The sequence below is a fragment of the Periplaneta americana genome, chromosome 11 (genome assembly GCF_040183065.1).
Source record: "Periplaneta americana isolate PAMFEO1 chromosome 11, P.americana_PAMFEO1_priV1, whole genome shotgun sequence".
In the NCBI taxonomy this organism is placed as follows: domain Eukaryota; kingdom Metazoa; phylum Arthropoda; class Insecta; order Blattodea; family Blattidae; genus Periplaneta; species Periplaneta americana.
In genome coordinates, this window is record NC_091127.1 from 161302310 (window position 1) to 161324458 (window position 22149).

The window sequence follows — 22149 nt, forward strand, 5'->3', positions numbered from 1 at the left end:
TCGGCCGGCGCCGTGGATCGTGTCCCGGCATGGCTCAGTTGGTAAGAGCGCTCAGCGCGCAGAGCTGAGAGGTCCTGCGTTCGATTCCCGGTGCCGGTACGAATTTTTCTCGTATTTAATAGCAATAATTACAGAATCTGTGGGAACAAATCCAGCCCAGTTTGATAAGATTCCACCAGCTTAGTCAGCAACGGGTGGGTCTTAATGAATCTGTTGTATGTGAAACTTATTTTTATGAACATTAACAAACATACCACAGGGGTCGGTACTCGGACCATTGTTGTTCACAATATATGTCAATGATATTACATCTCTTGTAAGGCATTGTAACTATCACTTGTATGCTGACGACCTTCAATGCTACATCTCTTCCCGCTTAGACCGAGTAAATGACGCTATAGATAAATTGAACGAAGACATTGACTCGATTGTGACATGGACAAAGAAACTCCGTCTTAAAATCAATCCTGGAAAGACACAAGCAATTATATTAGGACACAAACGGCAAACCGACGCTGTAAAACACCTCGACATTTCCCCTGTTAAAGTAAGTACAGTGCATATCCCTTTCAGTTCTTCAGTAAAAAATCTTGGCATTCACATGGATAATAATCTCAACTGGGACATGCAAATCACAGAAACCTGCAGAAAAGTATATTCTATTATCCATGTGCTAAAAAGGATAAATGTTCATCTCCCCTCTTGCTTAAAAAAGTCCCTTGTGCAGACACTTGCATTTCCCTATTTCGACTATGCGGACATTTTACTGACTGACCTCTCCAGCGACAACAAAACGAAACTTCAACGTGCTCATAATTTGTGTGTACGTTTTGTAAGCAATGTTCGTAAATATGATCATATTACCCCATCCCTGGAAGCAATAGGTTGGCTTAAACTAGATAAGAAAAGAAATTTACATTCACTTCTCTTTCTCTTCGAAATCTTGAACTCTTCTATTCCTTCGTACCTGTCGTCTCGCTTCACTTACCTTTCTTCCCACCATAATCTGAACACACGCTCTCGTCATGAAACAATACTAACAATACCATCCCATCGCACCTCCTCATACTCATCTTCTTTCACAATAGCCCTGCCAAGACTCTCGAATTCCCTACCTGCTAGCATCAGGGACTGTCGAAATAAAATTGAATTCAAACGAAAACTTACTAGGCACTTGGTCAGTAATTGATTACTTGTAAATATTTTCTTTAATCTATGACAAAATATTTCAATATTCAATAATTTCATCACTATAGAATTTTGTTATTCTAGATTTAATTTGTAATTCAGTAAATATAAAATATTCTTTGTTTCTCTATGATAAATTATCTAGCTTTAATTATTCAGGTAATCTTTTCGTACTTTGATTTTATTGTAATTGTAAATTTAATACTAACTGCAATATTATTTGTAATTGTAATTGTAAATTTACTACTAATTGTAATTTTATTGTTGATATTGTAGTTGGAATCTCCTGGTAGAGGGGCAGAGAAGGCCTGACGGCCTTATCTCTACCAGGTTAAATAAATAAATACTAATACTAATAAATAAATACTACTAATACATTGCTAAAAATAACCAATAAGATATTAGTTGTTTTACAACTAGCAAATAACGGTATTTTGTATATAATAATTTTAATTATGACGATATGAAATCAATTTCTAATATAGCGAGATGATGAAATTCCATTCATGTTCCAAGAGTTGGTGGTGATTTTATTAACAAATTAAGACACTGTATGAAAAGATAACTAACAAAACATGCCACAAATCTTCCCCACTTGCTCCTGCCACCCGTCGCTACCTGTAATAAGGTGTGCTAAAACGATTATCAGTAAAGTAAAAGAATAATATTGAAACAACAAATGCATACATACTTATATCCTTAAAAAAATTAAATTTTTAATTACCTCGTATACAAATTAAATAATGAAAATTATATATCCCTACGTTTACTGGCCCTCAAGTCATGACAATCCTAATGATTTCTATCTCGAGTTATAACGAATGACATAAATGGATGACAGTAAACTCTGGAAAGGGTGGGGAAAACCAAAAGAGAATAGATAGAAATTACAATGATAAAAAACAAAATATTCATACTTAAAATGTAGAGAATGCGAAATTGATTATTTTATAAATTTTGTAACCTATATTCTAGCAGTAATTACTACGATTCTTACAGTAAGAGCCATGTCATCTTGACTCCAAATACATTCAAGAATGGTATGTAAGTCATGGCACTGAAAAATAGTTCCAAGAAACTTATAACATGTCATTACTTCAAATAGTGATGAGGTTTCTTGTAATTATATAGGACAACACAATGAAGCATAAGTATACTTGAATCATACAGCTCGAACACAAGCGAAGAGGTAATTCTCTAGGAGAACTAATGTATTCTTTTTTTTTTTTCATTGTAATTCCTCGGCGGTCGTGTTGCTAAGATACGCTGCTGAGCTATTCTAGGGTCCAATTGGCGCCGAGGGCGATTAAATTTTAAGGGAAAAAAGGACGTCGTGTTGTAGATAGTTGCTCGTTAAAGGACACTATCCCTGAATGAGAAGTCTTCCTGCTTTTGAAAATTCGAAAGTTTTTTTTTTTTCCGTTGCCAATACGAGATCCTCATACTGTCTTAGATAGAGATTCGACATCGTGTTGACCCACGAATCGAACTCTCGTCCTATGAAAGGCCGTCGTGTAAGCGACTAAGCCACAATTTGGCTTCAGTTGCTTAAAAACAGCAAGCATGACTATTTTTCTCCCTCGCGTAGGATAAATCGGGTTAAAGAAATGGACAATGAGGATCAGTTGAAAATTAAAGCCCTATATAACATAAAGAACAACACATTTTCCACAAAATATATATTTTTTTCTTTTCTTCTGCACCATCTGGTTGAGTGGAAGAGAAGGCCACATGGCCTTAACTCTGCCAGGCAAAATAAACCTACTACTAATAATACATTTCTCGTGATACCATTCCCTTTCCTTGCCTTGACACTGAATCCAATCATCAAGTTTAACCGATATTAGATCGCTGTATTTGATCTTGCAGAGTTTACAAAGTGTGTCATTATCTTCATCATCAGTTTCTTCGTTTCATTTTAATGACTATAATGATGACGTAGATTTATTCTACATTCACTTGTTAATTACCCGTTTCATAGAACTATTTTGCAGAAAAAAGTTTTTTTCTTGTGTTCGTAATATATTTTTTATTCCGCTGTAAGGCCTACTTTTTGCTTCCTGGCTAAACATTTTTGTGTAGGATTGTTTGTTGATGGTAATAAATCGAAGACTGAGATCCAAGAATTTGATGAGTTGTTGTTTTCATGAACTGGATTAGCAGAAGATAACGCAGGTTTAAACTGGATTTATTTCGTTTGGTAATTTTTTTGGTTTGATGAAGAAACACCGGCTAGGAACTCGTGTTCAGTCACTGCGTTTTCATTAAAAGAATTTTTTTTTCAATCGCTGATGTTTCCGATTTCATCCCTGCGGCCATGAAAAACATTCCAAACATACGTTTATTGATCTTCCTTTCTCCTTTTTTATTGCATATGAACTCCACATACAGTATATTCATTATAGTGACCTAAAAATAACCTAGCCAGTGGATTGTGTGCCTCTGTAGGTGTATCAGACTAATGTTATTTTATTCACAGAACTGCACTTTTTTTTAAGTTTTATGTTATGGATGTTGCAAGTCCACGGAATACAATTTAAGCACATGAGAAATGCTTCTTCCTTAATCCAACCTGATTCTGTCATTTCTATCAGAGATCTATTCAGAAAACTATTACCGAATTCGGATAAAAATATGTTTTTTCTTTGAAGATGGCCACAGAACAGATAAAGTTCCCTGTAACATTAGTGTAAGCTTAGAAGACAAAAAGCTGTCCTCTTTCTACACAAGTTCTTTCAGCGAACATCTTCCTTGTATCCTTTATGTTTCACTGACAACCAGAAAACTAAACATTAGTGCTGTCGATCGATCGATATATTTAATCCATTAACGATTTCAATTTAATCGATTTGAAAAAAAAATTTAATATACTGTAATAGACAATTTTATTATCGTTAAATTTAATTTGTGTTTGGTGATAAGTATAAAATGTAGTATATTTGTATATACTGTTCCGTTGTATTACAAAACAATACTACTTCAGTTATTTACTTAACATATCTATTATCTAGACTTATAATTTACTGTGTCAATTCTTCACGGATTTCTGAGACAAATAAAAAAAAAATGTGAAGACTCACCTAGTTTATACTGCTTCATCCATGATTTTAAACATGTGAGTGCATTCACATGCTCCGAATTAAGTGCCGCTCTACGTTTAGTAACATTGTTTCCTGCATCACTAAACACGATTTTTTTTCTGTAAAGCACTTCTCCACGATCGTTCAATTTAAATCCAAACGTTTCACCGAGTTTACTGCTCAAATTCTCATAGGCCTACGACATAATGGAGTTTTCATTTTTTTCACAGACCACAGAAATCTGATTTTTTTTTCTTTAGCAAACTAAACACACAAGCTTCATCTAGAAACTCAGTAAAGAAACTGAAACAAAACAGCAGACCGGCACCTATTGTGAGCGGGTTACAAAATTTTATGAAGAGAAGAAGATAGTCACGCTCTCATTTGCATACAGCGTAGTCATGGCTAAGGGATGAGGGGGACGAATTCCAGAAAAGTATGTATTTCATATGCTAGGAAGACGAGGTGACAAACTTAATAAGGGTTTCGCATTCTGTTTCAACTTCCAATAGGAGTAGACCAGATCATTCTCCTCATATCCCAATCTCTTCCTAAAGTGTTTTTTGCAAAGATTTGCCTTATGCTTTGCAGTTACAAAATAACGGTAGGGGTCTATTATCGTGTTTGAAGTAAGCAATTTCTGAGAAACAAATATTGTCGGAATTTTTGTTTTAAGTTTGCATTAACAAAATAGTAATTAATATGAAGTACAACCGATTAATTTTAATCGACTCGATTATTAGATTAAATAATTTTGATCGATTAATCTTACAATATAAATTGATCGATTAATCGATTAATTTCCACAGCACTACTAAAAACGTGATTAGCAATATTACGTCGAAATTTACGTCTTCTTTTATTAACAGTTAGATAATATTCTCATCAAATCACAACGAATTCAAGTTCTGAAATATGAAATACTATACAGGGTGTTTCAAAAATACGGGGCATAATTTCAGGTATGTATTTCCCACATGTAGACAATCAAAATAGTTCATTACAACATGTGTCCGGAAATGCTTCATTTCCGAGTTATGGTCTTCACAACATTGAAATTCACCGGAACGTTTTTCTTTCCGCAGGTCGTTGCCGTCAAAGGAGGCATTAAGAGGGTACTCTGACAGTTCATTCCGAGGCGAAGGTTACATTCAGTGTTGTGTAGGCGTTAGACTGTGCGACATGTATTCAAATCAAGATACACTTCATGTACGGTAAGGCGGACGGCAATGCTGCGCTGGCTCGTCGTTTGTATCAGGAGAGGTACCCACAGCGACAATGTCCAGATCGGAAGACATTTGTACGTCTCCATTACCGTCTGTGCGAGTATGGAAAATTTATCTCTCCTGGTTTGGGAAGGGGACGACCAAGATCTACAACTCCAGAAGTACAAGAGGAGATTCTGGAGGCTGTGAACATGACTCCTTCTATCAGCACACGAAGGGTAGCGTTGCAAGTCAGTGTTCCTCATACGACTGTCTGGAGACTGTTGAAAGAGTATCAATTGTATCCTTATCATTTGCAACGTGTACAGGCCCTGTCACCAGCAGATTACCCTGCACGAATTAGGTTCTGTCAGTGGTTCTTGCAGCAGTGTGGTGTAAATCCAAACTTTCCTATTATTTACAGATGAAGCACAGTTCACACGAGATGGCATAACAAATTTCCACAATCAGCATGTATGGGCGTATGAAAACCCACGTGCAACTGTTCCATCTCATCACCAGGTGCGGTTCTCCCTCAACATGTGGGCCGGTATCATTGGTGATCGATTAGTTGGACCCCATGTACTTGTAAACAGACTTACGGGGCAGGCGTACACAAACTTCCTGGAAAACACCATACCTCATGTTTTAGAAGACACTCCACTGATCAATCGTCAACACATTCACTTCTTGCATGATGGCGCTCCTGCACACTTCAGTCGTACGGCTCGCCGGTACTTGGATCGAAAGTTTCCTGATCGATGGATAGGTAGAGGTGGCCCAATTGCTTGGCCTCCACGCTCACCTGATCTGAACCCTCTCGATTTCTACTTGTGGGGCCATTTAAAATCATTGGATTATTCGTCTCCGGTGCCTGATTTGGAATCCCTTCGGAATCGAATTGTGGCATGTTCTGAGGGCATACGCAATACTCCTGGAGTTTGGGATCGTGTTCGCAGGTCAATGAGACATCGATGTGAGGTCTCTATTCAAGCAGGAGGAGGACATTTTGAACATCTTGTGTAATGACAACGACTTGCGGAAAGAAAAACGTTCCGGTGAATTTCAATGTTGTGAAGGCCATAACTCGGAAATGAAGCATTTCCGGACACATGTTGTAATGAACTATTTTGATTGTCTACATGTGGGAAATACATACCTGAAATTATGCCCCGTATTTTTGAAACACCCTGTATAAGAAACTTGTTACTAAGTTGCTCAAAATCTGATGACAGAATAATCGAAAAGATTGTAAACAAGTCTAAAACAACAGATATATATATATATATATATATATATATATATATATATATATATATATATATATATATATATATATATAAGCACCATTATGTAGAAAACATGCATAATGTTATAATTTGTTTTGCTTTAATCTTCAGGATGAATTTAGGTACGAGTATAATTTTTTTCTTTGAAAATTTCTCAGGAGCTTGGAGTATGTGATTATCACTACAACGTAGACTGTCGTGGAACGCCTACTGGAGTGCCACCAGAGACTCCAGGGACGACCATGTCTCCATACCCAACGACAGGAGACTACAACAATAACTACTATAACAACAACAACAACAACCAATACGTGCCCTGGCTGAAGAAAGTTCCCGCAAGTAAGTAATATCACATTTAATCATTTTTTCAGTGCTATATCAGCAGCCAAACTTGGACACTGACCGAGAGACAACGCTCAAGTATACAAACATGCCAGAGGGAGATGCAAAGAAAAATACTGGGCATCACGCTACGAGACAGAACGACAAACGAAACACTACAAAGACTGACGAACACTACTGACGCAGCAGAACGAGCCACGGCGACGAAGTGGACCTGGGGGGACACACCAGACAAGATGGACCCATGCAGTCACGATGTGGGACCCCTACGTCGGAAAGAGAGGACAGGGAAGACCACGGCTCATATGGTCTGACATGTTTACCAGAGAGGCGGGGCAACAATGGTCGAGGACAGCAAAGAACAGAGTTTTGTGGAAAGAACTAGGGAAGGTTATTGTAAATAGATAACGTAATCATGTTAAGATATTGTAAATAGTAAAGTTAGTATTAGCGAAAGTATAAGATAACTTTTGTAAATAGTAAAGTCAGTGTTGAGAAAGTGTCAGGTAAATAGTGTAAATAGCAATCAGTGATTGTCAAAGTGCCAGTGTCAGTATAATGTGTGTAGTGAAAGAAAAAAAATGAACAAAGAACAGCGCTGAGACTAGTTAAAGTTGAACAGGGTTATTAACCATGTCACAAAAGTAGTGTACACGACAAGCTCACCTGGATTGGCTCACCAAGCGAGTATACTTGAGCCATCCCTGTCGAGGGGGTTCTAACCTCATCACAGGAGGCCTGTGCCCAACATGGGACATCATGGCTAACATTCTTTCATTCATTCATTCATCAGCAATAAACATATAATAACTAACATGTTTGTGTTCGTAGGATACGTCGATCCACAGAGGAGGTTTAAGCGGTCACAGAAGATCACAAAATAATTTAAATCCAGTAAGTATCAGTGCCTCAGGCTCTATTAACAGTAAGGACATAGGACCACAGATGAAAAAAGACAAGATAAGACAGTAGGAGACCTTCTCACTTTAGGGAATAACCTTTCGGATTCCAACCTTACTTGTCCTGGAGCCACTGTCTATTGAAAAGAACAGGGAGGAGTTTGGGTATGGTCACTTATTCATGGTAAAGCAAATGTGTCTTAGAAAAAGATAATAATAGTTTGGGATTGCGCACACTGTGCATAGATACGGTTATACTATCTCCTGTATTGTTTCCCTGATAGATTTCACACGCTTTCTACACTCGAGAATGTGATATCTCCAGCATTGGACCCCGCACAGTCCACAGATACACATTTCGCTTGCGGAGTGGTATCTCTTGGTTGCATACACTCTGTGATGATATCCGTGCGTCGCTAGCCATCTTGTGTCGTAGCCGGCTTTCGTCCAGTCTCGCTGTATCATTGCATTCGTTGTGTAGAAATCCTCTGTGATCTCCTTCCGTTTCTGTCTTCTTTCTTCCACTACTTTCTTGTAGCTCTCCGTGGCTGGTAGCAGCATTCTCAGTCTTAAGTCGTCCAGAAAGAAAGTTTCCCGTGCTAACTCGTATGCGTACCTTGACAATGAGTATTTGGAGAGTCCGAGTGTCCTCTTCAAGTATCTTGATTTTATACTTTCCAGATCTATCATTTGTTTTTCGCTTAGATATTCCCATATAATTTCCAGACCGTATGTGCAGGTAGGCCAGATTTTAGCTTCAAAAAGTTTCATCGCTGAGTTCATGGACATATCTGAGAGATTTCCAATACTGTTGATGCTCCTTATTGCGGCTATCTGTTTCTCTTAGAAAAAGATGATTTACATTAAAACCTTATTTTTTCGGTCGGATAGATGGTTAATAATAATGATCCTGACATCTATACAAAAATCCAAGTTGCGCATAAAATACTGGACAGATGCAAAAAGTTATGTTTATTCGTTTGAGTCAGTCTTTATTGTATTGAACATTTTGATAGCTGATTATTAATATAAACTTGTATATACAACACCAGAGTGTAAGATAAATTTGTTATCGCGATGTTTATCTTATTATTTATAGTAATTAATAACAAAATTATGTATAGATGCTTATTTGAAAAATTCTTGCATATTTTCATGCATATTTAAATACTATCTATAAGCATATTTGGTCACTTCTGATTATTTACTAAGATAAAATATATATAAAACTAGTGGCTTGTGCAGCAAATACTGCTGCAAACTAAGTTCGTTAGACGTTCAAATGCAAATTTTTCAGATTTATTTTCAATGAAGAATACTAGTCTTTTTTATAGTTATTTGCTTCGACAATAATGAAACATACTCCCTCTGAATGGATTTTTTTAGGCCAAATAATTTTTTTGAACCTATCCAATTTCAGATTTTGAGTTTCAACGCAAAAACGCAAGTATCAATGTCAGGACGATAGCAGTAGCTATTTCAGGTCATTGTGGATTGTAGCCAAATTAAAAAAAAAAATATCAGGTTTGCTAAGCTTTCGAACAATAGCATTTTCGTATAGCTGCTGCATGTAGAACTTGAAATGTAGAGCGTAAAATCATTTTATCCTACTAAGAGATCTTGCTGAAATGATCTGGAGACTACAAAATTTTCTAGGCCTCTTATTTTATCAGTAAGTAATACCTTTTGATCTTTCCTTAGGAACTGCAATTTTTGCGCTCTCTCGAGCCAATACTGAAGACAATGACACATATCAATATCTACACTACATCGCCATTAAGTATATGAAAAAGACCCAACCCCACTGGGTTAATAAGTATAAACATATTTGATTTTTAATAACAATATTATTATCTTACTTAAGTTTTGTAGTTATATACAGCAGCCACTCAGTAAATTATAGAAATGAAGATCTAAATTAAGATATTCTCTACATTTATTTACATAACCACAAAACGTTTCACTTTCCTGTCATCAATATAGCATCAATATTATATACAATTAATGAAAAAAAAATGCAACATGATATTAACTATAATAATATTTAATTTCTAATGGTAATAATGTCATCAAACCACCTCAAGTTTCGTAGATTTGAATATCCAATACACAGCTGTACTCAGAAAATTATACACTGCAGAATCAGTTTTTAATAACAAATTGAATTGAGCTCTAAATATGTCGGCAATCCTGCAGGACATGGCCTTCGTGTAATAGCCTATTGTTTATTGTAGTGTGTGTTTTGTTTTGAAATTCAATCAAGTCGGCCGTGATTCAATAAAATAGTTCTCAAAACTGACAACAGATGGATTTTGGAAAATAGGAAAATTATGTAGGAAAATTGACATTTCACTGAAAACTACTACTTTTCCGAAAAACTTTGGATGCCAGGCATGAAAATGAGGGGTCACTCATTAAAATCCGTTCAGCCGTTTTCCCATAATTTCCATTACCAGTTCAAATTATATATATATATATATATATATATATATATATATATATATATATATATATAGGTAGATAGATAGGTTTGGGTGGATGGATGGATGGATGGATGGATGGATGGATGGATGGATGGATGGATGGATGGATGGATGGATAGATAGATAGATAGATAGATAGATAGATAGATAGATAGATAGATAGATAGATAGATAGATAGATAGATAGATAGATAGATAGATAGATAGATAGATAGATAGATAGATAGATAGATAGATAGATAGATAGATAGATAGATAGATAGATAGATAGATAGATAGATAGATAGATAGATAGATAGATAGATAGATAGATAGATAGATAGATAGATAGATAGATAGATAGATAGATAGATAGATAGATAGATAGATAGATTGATGCGGTCGTCGTCGCCCTCGGCTTCCAGCTCCGAAATATGCGGAAAGTATCTCGAGGATGGCACGTCGATGTCAATAATTAATTATATACACTGATTAATTTGGGCGCCAGCCTCCTCGAGATTACTCCGGTAGAGGATGAGGTTCCCAGGTCAGCTGCAAAACGGTCGGGACATGGGGTTTGGGAGACGTGCTCGTAAGTTGAAATGATGTAGGCGCACACCAGAAGTTGTTGGTAAGAACTATGAAAACGTTTATTATTATTATTAAGTGTTCGTTTCAGGTTAGCAGAAATGCGCGTCCAAGTGTATAATATCTCGCTCTCACTTCCCACAAGTAGGTATACTAATTTCTGAGTTCACGTAATTATATATTGTGTACTATAAAACACCAGTAATATAACGGACAGTTGATAACGTGATGAGAGGAAAGAATTCAGACTTATAATAATAATGCAACACACGACTTCTAACTACACTCACTAAAAAATTCTAAGTCCGTAAATTGTTATACTTCCGAGTTAGGTTTGCCGAGAATATGTGGAGTGCAACTTCTCCGAACACTGTCTATCTGCCTTCTCTCTATCTGCCAAATCTATCCCCTACTTTCAACCACCAAACATAGAATTTCGCCCTCCTATCTATATATCACGTGTCTCTATTAAGAATCCTGATTGGCCATGATTACACTTACGTCACTTAAGACGCGTTCTTCAAAAATTGTTCGTTAACTAGAACATCTCCTACTTCCGGCGTCCTGACAATTCTCTGACATATACCAGATCATCTCTTTGGAACCTGGCTTGGCGTCATCTTACTGACCACCCGCAGGCAAAGTCCATACATTCCCTCATCAGTCAACTCCACGCCTGGACACATGTTTCCTGTCAGCCTGGCTTCCTTTCGGCCTTCCTGTCCACCTGTTACTTCCGTCTCAGATTTTGAAACTAACTTACACGTCCGCGCATCCTATCCATATAAGAATATTAACACGAAATACTAATCTAATGAAAATACGAGGAACCGTCTCAAGATGGATAGATGGGTAGATGGGTAGATGGGTGGATGGGTGGATACAGACAGACAGACAGACAGACAGACAGACAGACAGACAGACAGATAGACAGACAGATAGATAGATAGATAGATAGATAGATAGATAGATAGATAGATAGATAGATAGATAGATAGATAGATAGATAGATAGATAGATAGATAGATAGATAGATAGATAGATAGATAGATAGATAGATAGATAGATAGATAGATAGATAGATAGATAGATAGATAGATAGATAGATAGATAGATAGATAGATAGATAGATAGATAGATAGATAGATAGATAGATAGATAGATAGATAGATAGATAGATAGATAGATAGATAGATAGATAGATAGATAGATAGATAGATAGATAGAGCCTACAGAATGGAAGTGGAATAACCCTGCAGAGTTTCAGGGCGAATAGCTCATGGAGTAACAAAAAAGTGTAATATCATATTGGTGGAAAGTTCATATTTTTCTCAGAAAACAATGTTTTATCCAAAATGTTTAACATTCTCTTATTCGTTAACTATTGCGAGTAGGATCGTGATTTATGTCCATATCGATAGAAAATGTAATAAAAAATCATTAACTTTTCTGGTATATTTCTATAGCGTTGACTTTCCGTGTAAATTTAATTTAAAAACCACCGATGTTCAGCCACTGAACGATGCGAACAGATTTTAACATTGCTAAAGAGGGAAAGGTTCACCAAGGGCAGTCTTGTCAAGGTCACTCGCCACTACGAGAGGGTTGTGGCTCGCGTGGCAATTGTAGCAGCTGTCTCCTATAAAAAATAATCTGTTACGAACTACAACCTTGGATACTTACAAATGTTACAACGTTCTTACGTTAAATGTTAAATTTATGATACTATACGTAAAATTCAGAATTCTGTGTACGATGTGTTCGTACTGAAATAGATTCATACAAGCGGTTTACTCCAAAACTGTAGTATTAAACATGCTTATTGAAAAATATTTAATTAGTTAATGCGTAATATATTATTTTCTCCTTCACATAATGAATAATACATTCTAAAGTATTGCAATTTTTAATATTCTGAAGTATGGAAAATAGGTTTATAAACATTTGATTTGAAATATCTCACACTTCAAATTTTGCACAAGAAAATGTCTATTTCGTTCATAAGTATTGCACAATACGTAATTGTACTTAAAAAATATTTCGGTATTCACAAATTATAATGGTTGTACTTTTTTTCCACTATAAAACCATTACAATAATGATACACCTTAAAAAAAGTAAAAATCAACCAATAGCAAAACAAAAACAAAAACATATATTTTTTTACCACTGCTGTGTGATTATGGAGTTATCAGTAATATTTATTATGACTATTACATTTTTACTACGTCATACTACTTTTGACCAAAAGAGAGATAGAAGTTAATCTGAGGGGAATCGATCCGGCATCGGAACTGTAATCCGGTGTGGCTTAGTGGATAAAGCGTCAGCACGTAGAGCTGAAAATCCAGGTTCGAGTCCCGGTACTAGAGAGAATTTTTCTCTGTTATATCTATCCTTCATTATAATTATGGTAACGCAGAACTCCTGCACGGAAATATCATATGTACTTAGATACATCATAATAATATCTTGTCATTGACACAAAATATCCCCACAGAAGAATACATTGTGATGACTATATCGGGTGTAATGGTTAAAGCACAACTCTGATGGTGCGTGACGGCTACATCACAGTCTACTACAGTCCATGAGGATTTACTTGTAGAAAGAGAAAGAATACTCTCTCTCTCTCTCTCTACCCTCATTTATGGTGACGGCGATATGGTCAACACTCCTTCCAACAACCACGAGTTAACAGTGGCGGCACTCTCTTCCTCTTCAAATTCTGACTCCTCTCCGCCAGAACGTTCTTCGTCCGTGTCCGTGTCGTCCAAATTTATTACGACCCGATCACTAATCTCATCTACTAGTCCGTCCTTTTCCCAATAAAATTGTTCAACTTTTTCCACGTGTTCACAGGCCTTTCTCCAATTATCTTCCGTCACTTTTGAAAGAGCGCTCTCAAACAACAATTTCACATCTTTACTGTTGAGCGAAATATTATACTTCGCAACGTCATTTTTATCCTGCCCCCATATTAATTCGTCTGCGTTTAAGTCACAAAGGTATGGTGGCTGTCTCACTACAGTATGGGAATGCATTGTCGCAATTTGGTCGACTTCGTATGTTTTGAAATTCTCTTTTTTAGTTTATACAAGTTCATACAATACAGGTTTCGTGGATCGTAAATCAAATTCAACGTTATTGCTACGAAGCCAGGACTGCAGTTCAGATTTTGACGTTGATGAAATCGGTGCCTTATTGATTTCTGTTGAATGATAGGAGGCGTTGTCCATAACAATGATACTATTGAGAGGAATGTTTGGTAATAATTGATTAATGAACCAGTTCTTAAATACAGTACTGTCCGTCTCCTCGTGGTTTCTCTCTCAAACTCCATATGCTTCCAGTGAATAAGTTTTCCTTAATTAACGCGTCATTTATATCCTTCAAACTAGGCAACAAATCAGTTCGATATAAAGAATAAATTACTCGTCTTATAGTGGCGGCAGAAAATGAGTCAATTGCAGTTTTCTGAGAGGTCCTGTTTGGGCGTTTCTTTCCTGGAGTTCGCAGAACACTTCCACTTTCTAGCGCCTCCCTTTGTTTTTTTTTGTTTGTTTTTTTTTTTTTAATCCTGCTAACAGTACGAGACGATATACCTTTCGCTGCAGCAGTTCTTTCGATAACACTCGACACAGATATTGTTTGCTTTCCGCATTTCAGTGCCTCATATTCTTCAGTAAAGAATTTGTGTACATTAATAACCATGTTCATACTGTCCGACTTCAAGACTTTCCCGCGTTTTCCCATATTGCCTACCATGATTATTAAAACCAAGAGCATAACACTCATTACAATGTTTAAGGTAACAGGGAAACCATGCAGTTCCGAAAACATTTTGTTTAAATTGTGAATTATGTTATATTAAATTGATACAAGACACACACTTACTTCACTATTCACTATTCACAAAATATTACTGAATAAATGAACTCGAACAACGCGAAGTCGCCACTGAGAGATCCACTAATTGGGTTTGCAAAAGTGTGTTCTAGAAGGGCTAAGGGAGAGAGAGGGAAGGGAATTCCAAGAATTCTACTAAAGAAAACCTTTTCCCCGTTACATCTGTTGGCGGTCGGTAGACAAGGACAGTAGAAATCACGCCAACTTAACCCTCATGCCATGGATAAATATATAATAGGATGCGAAACTTAACGAGTTTCCTGTAACACATACTAGAGGCGCTGTTGTAGAAATTGATCTTGCTGCCATCTATTTTTGGGAGAGGCGTTATTACAAATAGCAGCGCACCAAGTAGCGAAAAAAGTAATTACACCATGCATTTAGCAGCGCACCTGGTGACGAAAATGTTAAACTGTGCAGAAAGTATTCCCTCCCACCCTCATCGATATTCAAAACTAACCCAATTTAAAATAAAACATTTACAGTTTTATTCTTCACAGCATATTCCACTGAAAATTCTTACCGGAGCCAGCAGGAAGATAAAAGAGACGATGTGTTTTACACTACCCGATTAAAATATAACCAGACAGAGACAGAAAATAAAGCAAAAGGTTAGATAATTGGGATTGTATTCTTTGGGTATTTATTGTACAGCACAATGGAAAAATCTGCAAGAACTACGTAGATAGTTCAATTTATTATATTACTATTACTTTACAATACATTCAGCACTATTTTTACAACGTCCATAAACATCACTGTTCAACATACACTGCTTATACACACGTATCACTTTATGTTCACTTATTAGCAACTTTCAGTCCGCCATCTTCTCTCCTCGACTCTCCCATACAATATCTCGAACGGATAAAGAGAACTCTCAGTAATGTACCCAACACGTAGTTCTAATGTTCACTACCTACGACGTCGGGTGCTGATCACCTTATTTCAGAGCACCACATCTAGATGGTGCTGACCGCAGTTTCGCATCCTATTATATATTTATCCATGCTCATGCACTTGTATATATAGTCACGAAGTTTGAGTTTTGAGGGTGCTAGAAACAATAGACTGTGCCAGTACTATTTTGCATTGCCTGTAATGAGGCGATATTAGCGATCCTAGTGGTGAGCAACTATCTAATGTATGCATATTTACTACGTATTGAGCTTCGTGACTGTATATACTAGACTGTGACTACATCATGAGTAAGTATTCTGCTAGAACATGGACGTTCGTCCACTGTCAATACGATGTCCTTTCGAAAATGGTGGTCTGGCATCGTGTTCGTCGCATGTCAAAGGAACATCTGTTTATCATATGAACGTAATACTCACTCGTATTGTAGAGTACAGAAAGAAGTAACAATTCATTAAGTGATACTAATTTTTTTTTTTCCCCATAGGTTCGGCACCACGGGAACATTAGACGAACTCGACTATGCACATCGTTACTAACTCTTCCAGATGGACTGTCTCCTGCCGCACTTCTCGGGACCTTGTCACCACGCATCACAGTCTCACCGTTATTCATCTGAAGTAGACAGTATTTTCTAATTTCTACCTGAATCAAGAAGTTGCACAAATGATCATCTTCTTCGCTATACCGATTGCCACGTTAGCCGAACGGCTAAGTCGAGTACATGGTTCTTATCCCGTTGAATGCAAGTGGAATTTGTGGTAATCAAAAACTAGATGTAACAAATTTTCTCAAGGGAATCTTGCTTGATTTTCCTATCAGCACTGCACCGTATCTGTACAATACTTTATAATACTTCATGTAAAGGTGCAGGAGATACAAGAAGCTACTGCAAGTAACCATATACTTGGCGCTCACACCTGAATCCTCAGATATGAAGTTTTAGTGATGATTGTTTCGAGTGCTGATAGTGAAATCTTACTAGGCCTACTATTTATTATTTCCCTGGTATTTCTGAAGCCTGCAGGAGAATAAATTCAAGAAGGAAATTAATATACCGCAGAACCTCTGTTATCCGTAAAAGATTTTTTAAAAATCTAGTGAATAATACACTTCCGTAATTTCCTCCGTGATCTTGTATTTAACAAACCAGATAGTGGATCAAAAGTTCACTAATTTAAGTCTGGTTGTCGACGACGGATTTTTAAGGGAAAGGAAACTTCTTGTAATGATTTTCTGTGGAAAGATAGGAATAGTGGAAGTCTCGTGTTGTAGATTTGGTACTTTATACACTCAAATCTCATATTCTGATTCGAGATGAGCCACAGTTTCTCTTTCTTCAAACCATTCAATTATTTAGGCCTACACTTTTTCTTCCGATACATAGCACAACAAGATTTGTTCTGACACCCGTAGAAGACTTTTTATACCGACGTTATACAGTACGACAACTCAAACAATAGACTATACTGTGTAAGGATGAAGGCTTCTAATAACACTCTAGAAAAATAACGTGCTAATATAATGTACAGTACTTGATATATTTCTGCAGCAAAAAAAAAAAGAAGAAGAAAGCGAGAAAAAGACAGACGGATAATCCAAAAATCTGTTAATAGGATAACAGATAATCGGGGTTCTACTGTAAGATACAGATATTTATATAGAGGAGTTTCATATCCTTCTGAGTCCTGAGACATCTTTTTTTATTTTTACAGTTCAATATAATTCTACACTTCATAAAAAGTCTCTGAAATCAGGAAAAAACTGAAAAAATTCTACAGGTTACAGTTAGGGCGCAAATGCAAGTATATTACACTATACTTCGGGTCTCTGCACATACATCTATCATAATTTTTTTACCCTTGAAATGTAACGTTTACCGTGTAATTACTTCGAAAGCATGTCCTACGGTGTAATGGCGTTGAGTTGCTGGTCGATATTTTCATGTACAAGTAGTTGAAACACGCATTGCAATGATTGAATCGATCTTCTGTGCTTCATGTAAGTCCCAAGAGATGCAGGAGCTTGACAAGCACAGAAAAGAAGTGGTCGATAACGATTCCACCTAGTGCAAATTGTACACTAAATGCATGCATTAAGTATAGTATACTATACTCCAGGACCCGGGAGAATAAACATTACAACAGTTGACAACACGTGCAACGTTATTTAAATACCACTTTCACGTAATTCAATACCAATCAAGCTTTCTTACAATTACAGTGGAAGCTCTTAAATTCGACAGAAATCAAGTTTGACATCCTATAGTTCGATTGCTTACGTAGAAGAATTAGACACTCCCCTATACGGGCACTAAGAAATGGGTTTGCCATTTTAATGGGAATTGGTTCTGTGTCTTGTTAAAGGAAAACAATATTTTATTGATTAGGACATCCATATTTAATCACTGATTTTAAATTAATGAACTCTTCTTTTTCTATTTGAGAACTGTGCCGTTTGTGAGACGAAACTGTCGAAACCAACTGTGGTACTAGAAGCGCATACTAAGTCTCGGGGCGGGCAGGAAATTCAAGTACAGTACTGTATTCGTTGATGGCTAACCAATAAGAATTTGTATTCATTTCAACTGCCACACCCACTACCCTTATTGGACTGAACTTTCAATTATGTTCAGTCGAACTTAGCAGAGTCCACTGTAGATTAATTTTGTGCAACTTCTTGAAAACTGTGTAATGACGACACGCTTGCTCTGGAGTCGCAGCGACTTCAATGAGCGACGGTCGTGGTTTTCCATTATATATCAGCTCAACCAAGGTCCAAGACAGTCTCATCATTACTTCTCTTGTAATTTGTTTGCTGTTAAATCATAACAAACGATAATCTTACAGATTGGTCACTACGCTTACATTTTGGTAGGCCTTATTACAATGGTTATGTAATATGTGTTTATTAACATAAGGTAGTTTATTAGATTTTCCAAGATTTCATATCACAGTCGTGAAACCAACATTTATACTAGACAATAGTTTTGTAACTATTTGTGTTTCTTGCAAAGTTCATACCAACTGTTTTCCTTAATTACAGTAAAAAATCACTGTTTTCTTCAACTGTAGAATTATGAGTTCTATTCCTGAAGGAGAAAGTAACGATATATTCGAAGCATATGGACTATGTAATTTAATCTATTGTGATTTTTCCTGAGTTATGTAAAGTAGTAATATTGATTGACTTAGGGGAGAGTTGGGTAGTATCGGACAGTTAGTTTCTTTCATCTACAACCAGATGATAGTACCTGAATGACATGGTTACGTTTCTGTGATGTCGCAAACAGTTACGTAACCACGTCATTCAGGTACTACCATTTATGGTAGATGAAAGAAACGCACTGTCCGATATTACCCGATGTCCGATACTACCTAACTCTCCACTATGCCAAATAACTCACAAAATCTCAACCGAAAATATAGTTAACGTTTACATTGGGACGAAATGAACCAATTAATTGGCAATGAAATAGTTACACTGTACTATCTTATACTTTTAATCCTCAGTCACAAAAGTAAGCTGAGGAATCTTACAGCTTCTGAAACTTGAAATTATCTTGTAAATTTGAAAACATGTTAGTCGTCAAGTACAAATTAAGATAAAAAGTATATAATTCAATACGCATATTGGTAAAATAAGTTATTTCAGCATTGTGCAAAATTATTTTATTACTTTGTATCGGAAAAGAAATAGAGTCCTTACCGCTTGAGGCATAATGAACTTCGTATTTGAGGCATTATATATTCTTCAGACTATAATTGATTTAAATGGCTCTTGTGTAAGAATTAAAATTGAATACAAGTAAATGATAAGTTTATTTCGATGGGACAGTTCAAAAAGGAAAAAACTCAAAATTTAAAGTTTCAAGTTGCTGTGAAAAAAAAAATTAACACACCCTAATTTGAAAATTATATTATATAAAACATTATTAACAGAATTTGGAATAATTTCAACGCTCTTTTGATTTTTCACAGTAACATAAAGCTTTAAAATGTAGGTTTCTGAACACCTTAAATTTTGAGTAGTTTCCCTTTTGAACTGGACCGCCGATTTTAAGACTAAAGCTTTGAGAAAGTGTATTTACTGTCATTCAATTTTTCAACGTTGAAGCATTACAACAAATTCAAACACATTATTATATTCTTGAACTATAATATTTTTCTATCAACGAAGTGAAAAATAAGAAATGTCAAGTAGTTGGTCAACACTTGTACCTCTCAACAGGTATTTATAATACCAGTACCACAAAATATTACTCATTGTCTTTAATTACAAGATTGAATATTGCTCTGATAGTAGACTACGTACTCTAGCAGCTACAACTGAAAATAATTTCTGAAGTTGTTTCTCTTAACTTTCCTTAGTTACGATTAGTTTTCTTCCTGACCATAATGTAGCGTGTACTAACAATGTACTTACATTCAAGGGCACCTGAACATGCCCTTTCAAAGGTTTATATTTTAAGCATCTTCGTGTTTGAGTGTTTGTCAGCATGAATGTGGCATTTTGATCGTTACAGGCTTGTTGCTTACTAAAATATTGTGTTGCATGAAATAAATATCTGTGCATAAAACTGTTCTTGTTTTATTTTGAGCTAATATGATCCCACATCTAACAGCACATGGTCTATCGGAAACAGGAAGCTGTCGGCGGGTTGATATTGTGGACTGTTCTGGTTGCTTCAGGAGTGTGCGCGCAATGTGGCAGTAGTCTGGATTGTTCTGGTTGCCTCAATACAGGGTGTTTCAAAAATACGGGACATAATTTCAGGTATGTATTTCCCACTTGTAGACAATCAAAATAGTTCATTACAACATGTATCCGGAAATGCTTTATTTCCGAGTTATGGCTTTCACAACATTGAAATTCACAGGAACGTTTTTCTTTCCGCAGGTCGTTGCCGTCAAAGGAGACATTAAGAGGGCACTCTGACAGTTCATTCCGAGGCGAAGGTTACATTCAGTGTTGTGTAGGCGTTAGACTGTGCGACATGTATTCAAATCAAGAGCTGGCAGAGATACACTTCATGTGCAGTAAGGCGGACGGCAATGCTGCGCTGGCTCGTCGTTTGTATCAGGAGAGGTACCCACAGCGACAATTTCCAGATCGGAAGACATTTGTACGTCTCCATTACCGTCTGTGCGAGTATGGAAAATTTAACTCTCCTGGTTTGGGAAGGGGACGACCAAGATCTACAACTCCAGAAGTACAGGAGGAGATTCTGGAGGCTGTGAACATGACTCCTTCTATCAACACACGAAGGGTAGCGTTGCAAGTCAATGTTCCTCATACGACTGTCTGGAGACTGTTGAAAGAGTATCAATTGTATTCTTATCATTTGCAACGTGTACAGGCCCTGTCACCAGCAGATTACCCTGCACGAGTTAGGTTCTGTCAGTGGTTCTTGCAGCAGTGTGGTGTAAATCCGAACCTTCCTATTATTTACAGATGAAGCACAGTTCACACGAGATGGCATAAGAAATTTCCACAATCAGCATGTATGGGCGTATGAAAACCCACGTGCAACTATTCCATCTTATCACCAGGTGCGGTTCTCCCTCAACATGTGGGCCGGTATCATTGGTGATCGATTAGTTGGACCCCATGTACTTGTAAACAGACTTACGGGGCAGGCGTACACAAACTTCCTGGAAAACACAATACCTCATGTTTTAGAAGACACTCCACTGATCAATCGTCAACACATTCACTTCTTGCACGATGGCGCTCCTGCACACTTCAGTCGTACGTACGGCTCGCCGGTACTTGGATCGAAGGTTTCCTGATCGATGGATAGGTAGAGGTGGCCCAATTGCTTGGCCTCCACGCTTACCTGATCTGAACCCTCTCGATTTCTACTTGTGGGGTCATTTAAAATCATTGGTTTATTCGTCTCCGGTGCCTGATTTGGAATCCCTTCGGAATCGAATTGTGGCATGTTCTGAGGACATACGCAATACTCCTGGACTTTGGGATCGTGTTCGCAGGTCAATGAGACATCGATGTGAGGTCTGTATTCAAGAGGTGGACATTTTGAACATCTTCTGTAATGACAACGACCTGCGGAAAGAAAAACGTTCCGGTGAATTTCAATATTGTGAAGGCCATAACTCGGAAATGAAGCATTTCCGGACACATGTTGTAATGAACTATTTTGATTGTCTACATGTGGGAAATACATACCTGAAATTATGCCCCGTATTTTTAAACACCCTATATATATTAGCCTTTAACAACACAACAGACTATAGCAGTGCTCGGGA

General features: G+C 36.8%; 1 protein-coding gene across 1 annotated transcript in view; it reads left to right on the forward strand.

The window, feature by feature from the left end:
• Positions 1-20459, forward strand: part of LOC138709517 (basic salivary proline-rich protein 2-like) — a 159073-nt gene extending 138614 nt beyond the window's left edge. The window contains exons 4-6 of the mRNA XM_069840339.1: positions 6921-7101; positions 7936-7998; positions 16368-20459. Coding sequence (XP_069696440.1) covers positions 6921-7101; positions 7936-7988 — 234 coding nt within the window. The 3' untranslated portion in view covers positions 7989-7998; positions 16368-20459. The remainder of the gene's footprint in view (positions 1-6920; positions 7102-7935; positions 7999-16367) is intronic.
• The last annotated feature ends 1690 nt before the right edge of the window (positions 20460-22149 follow it).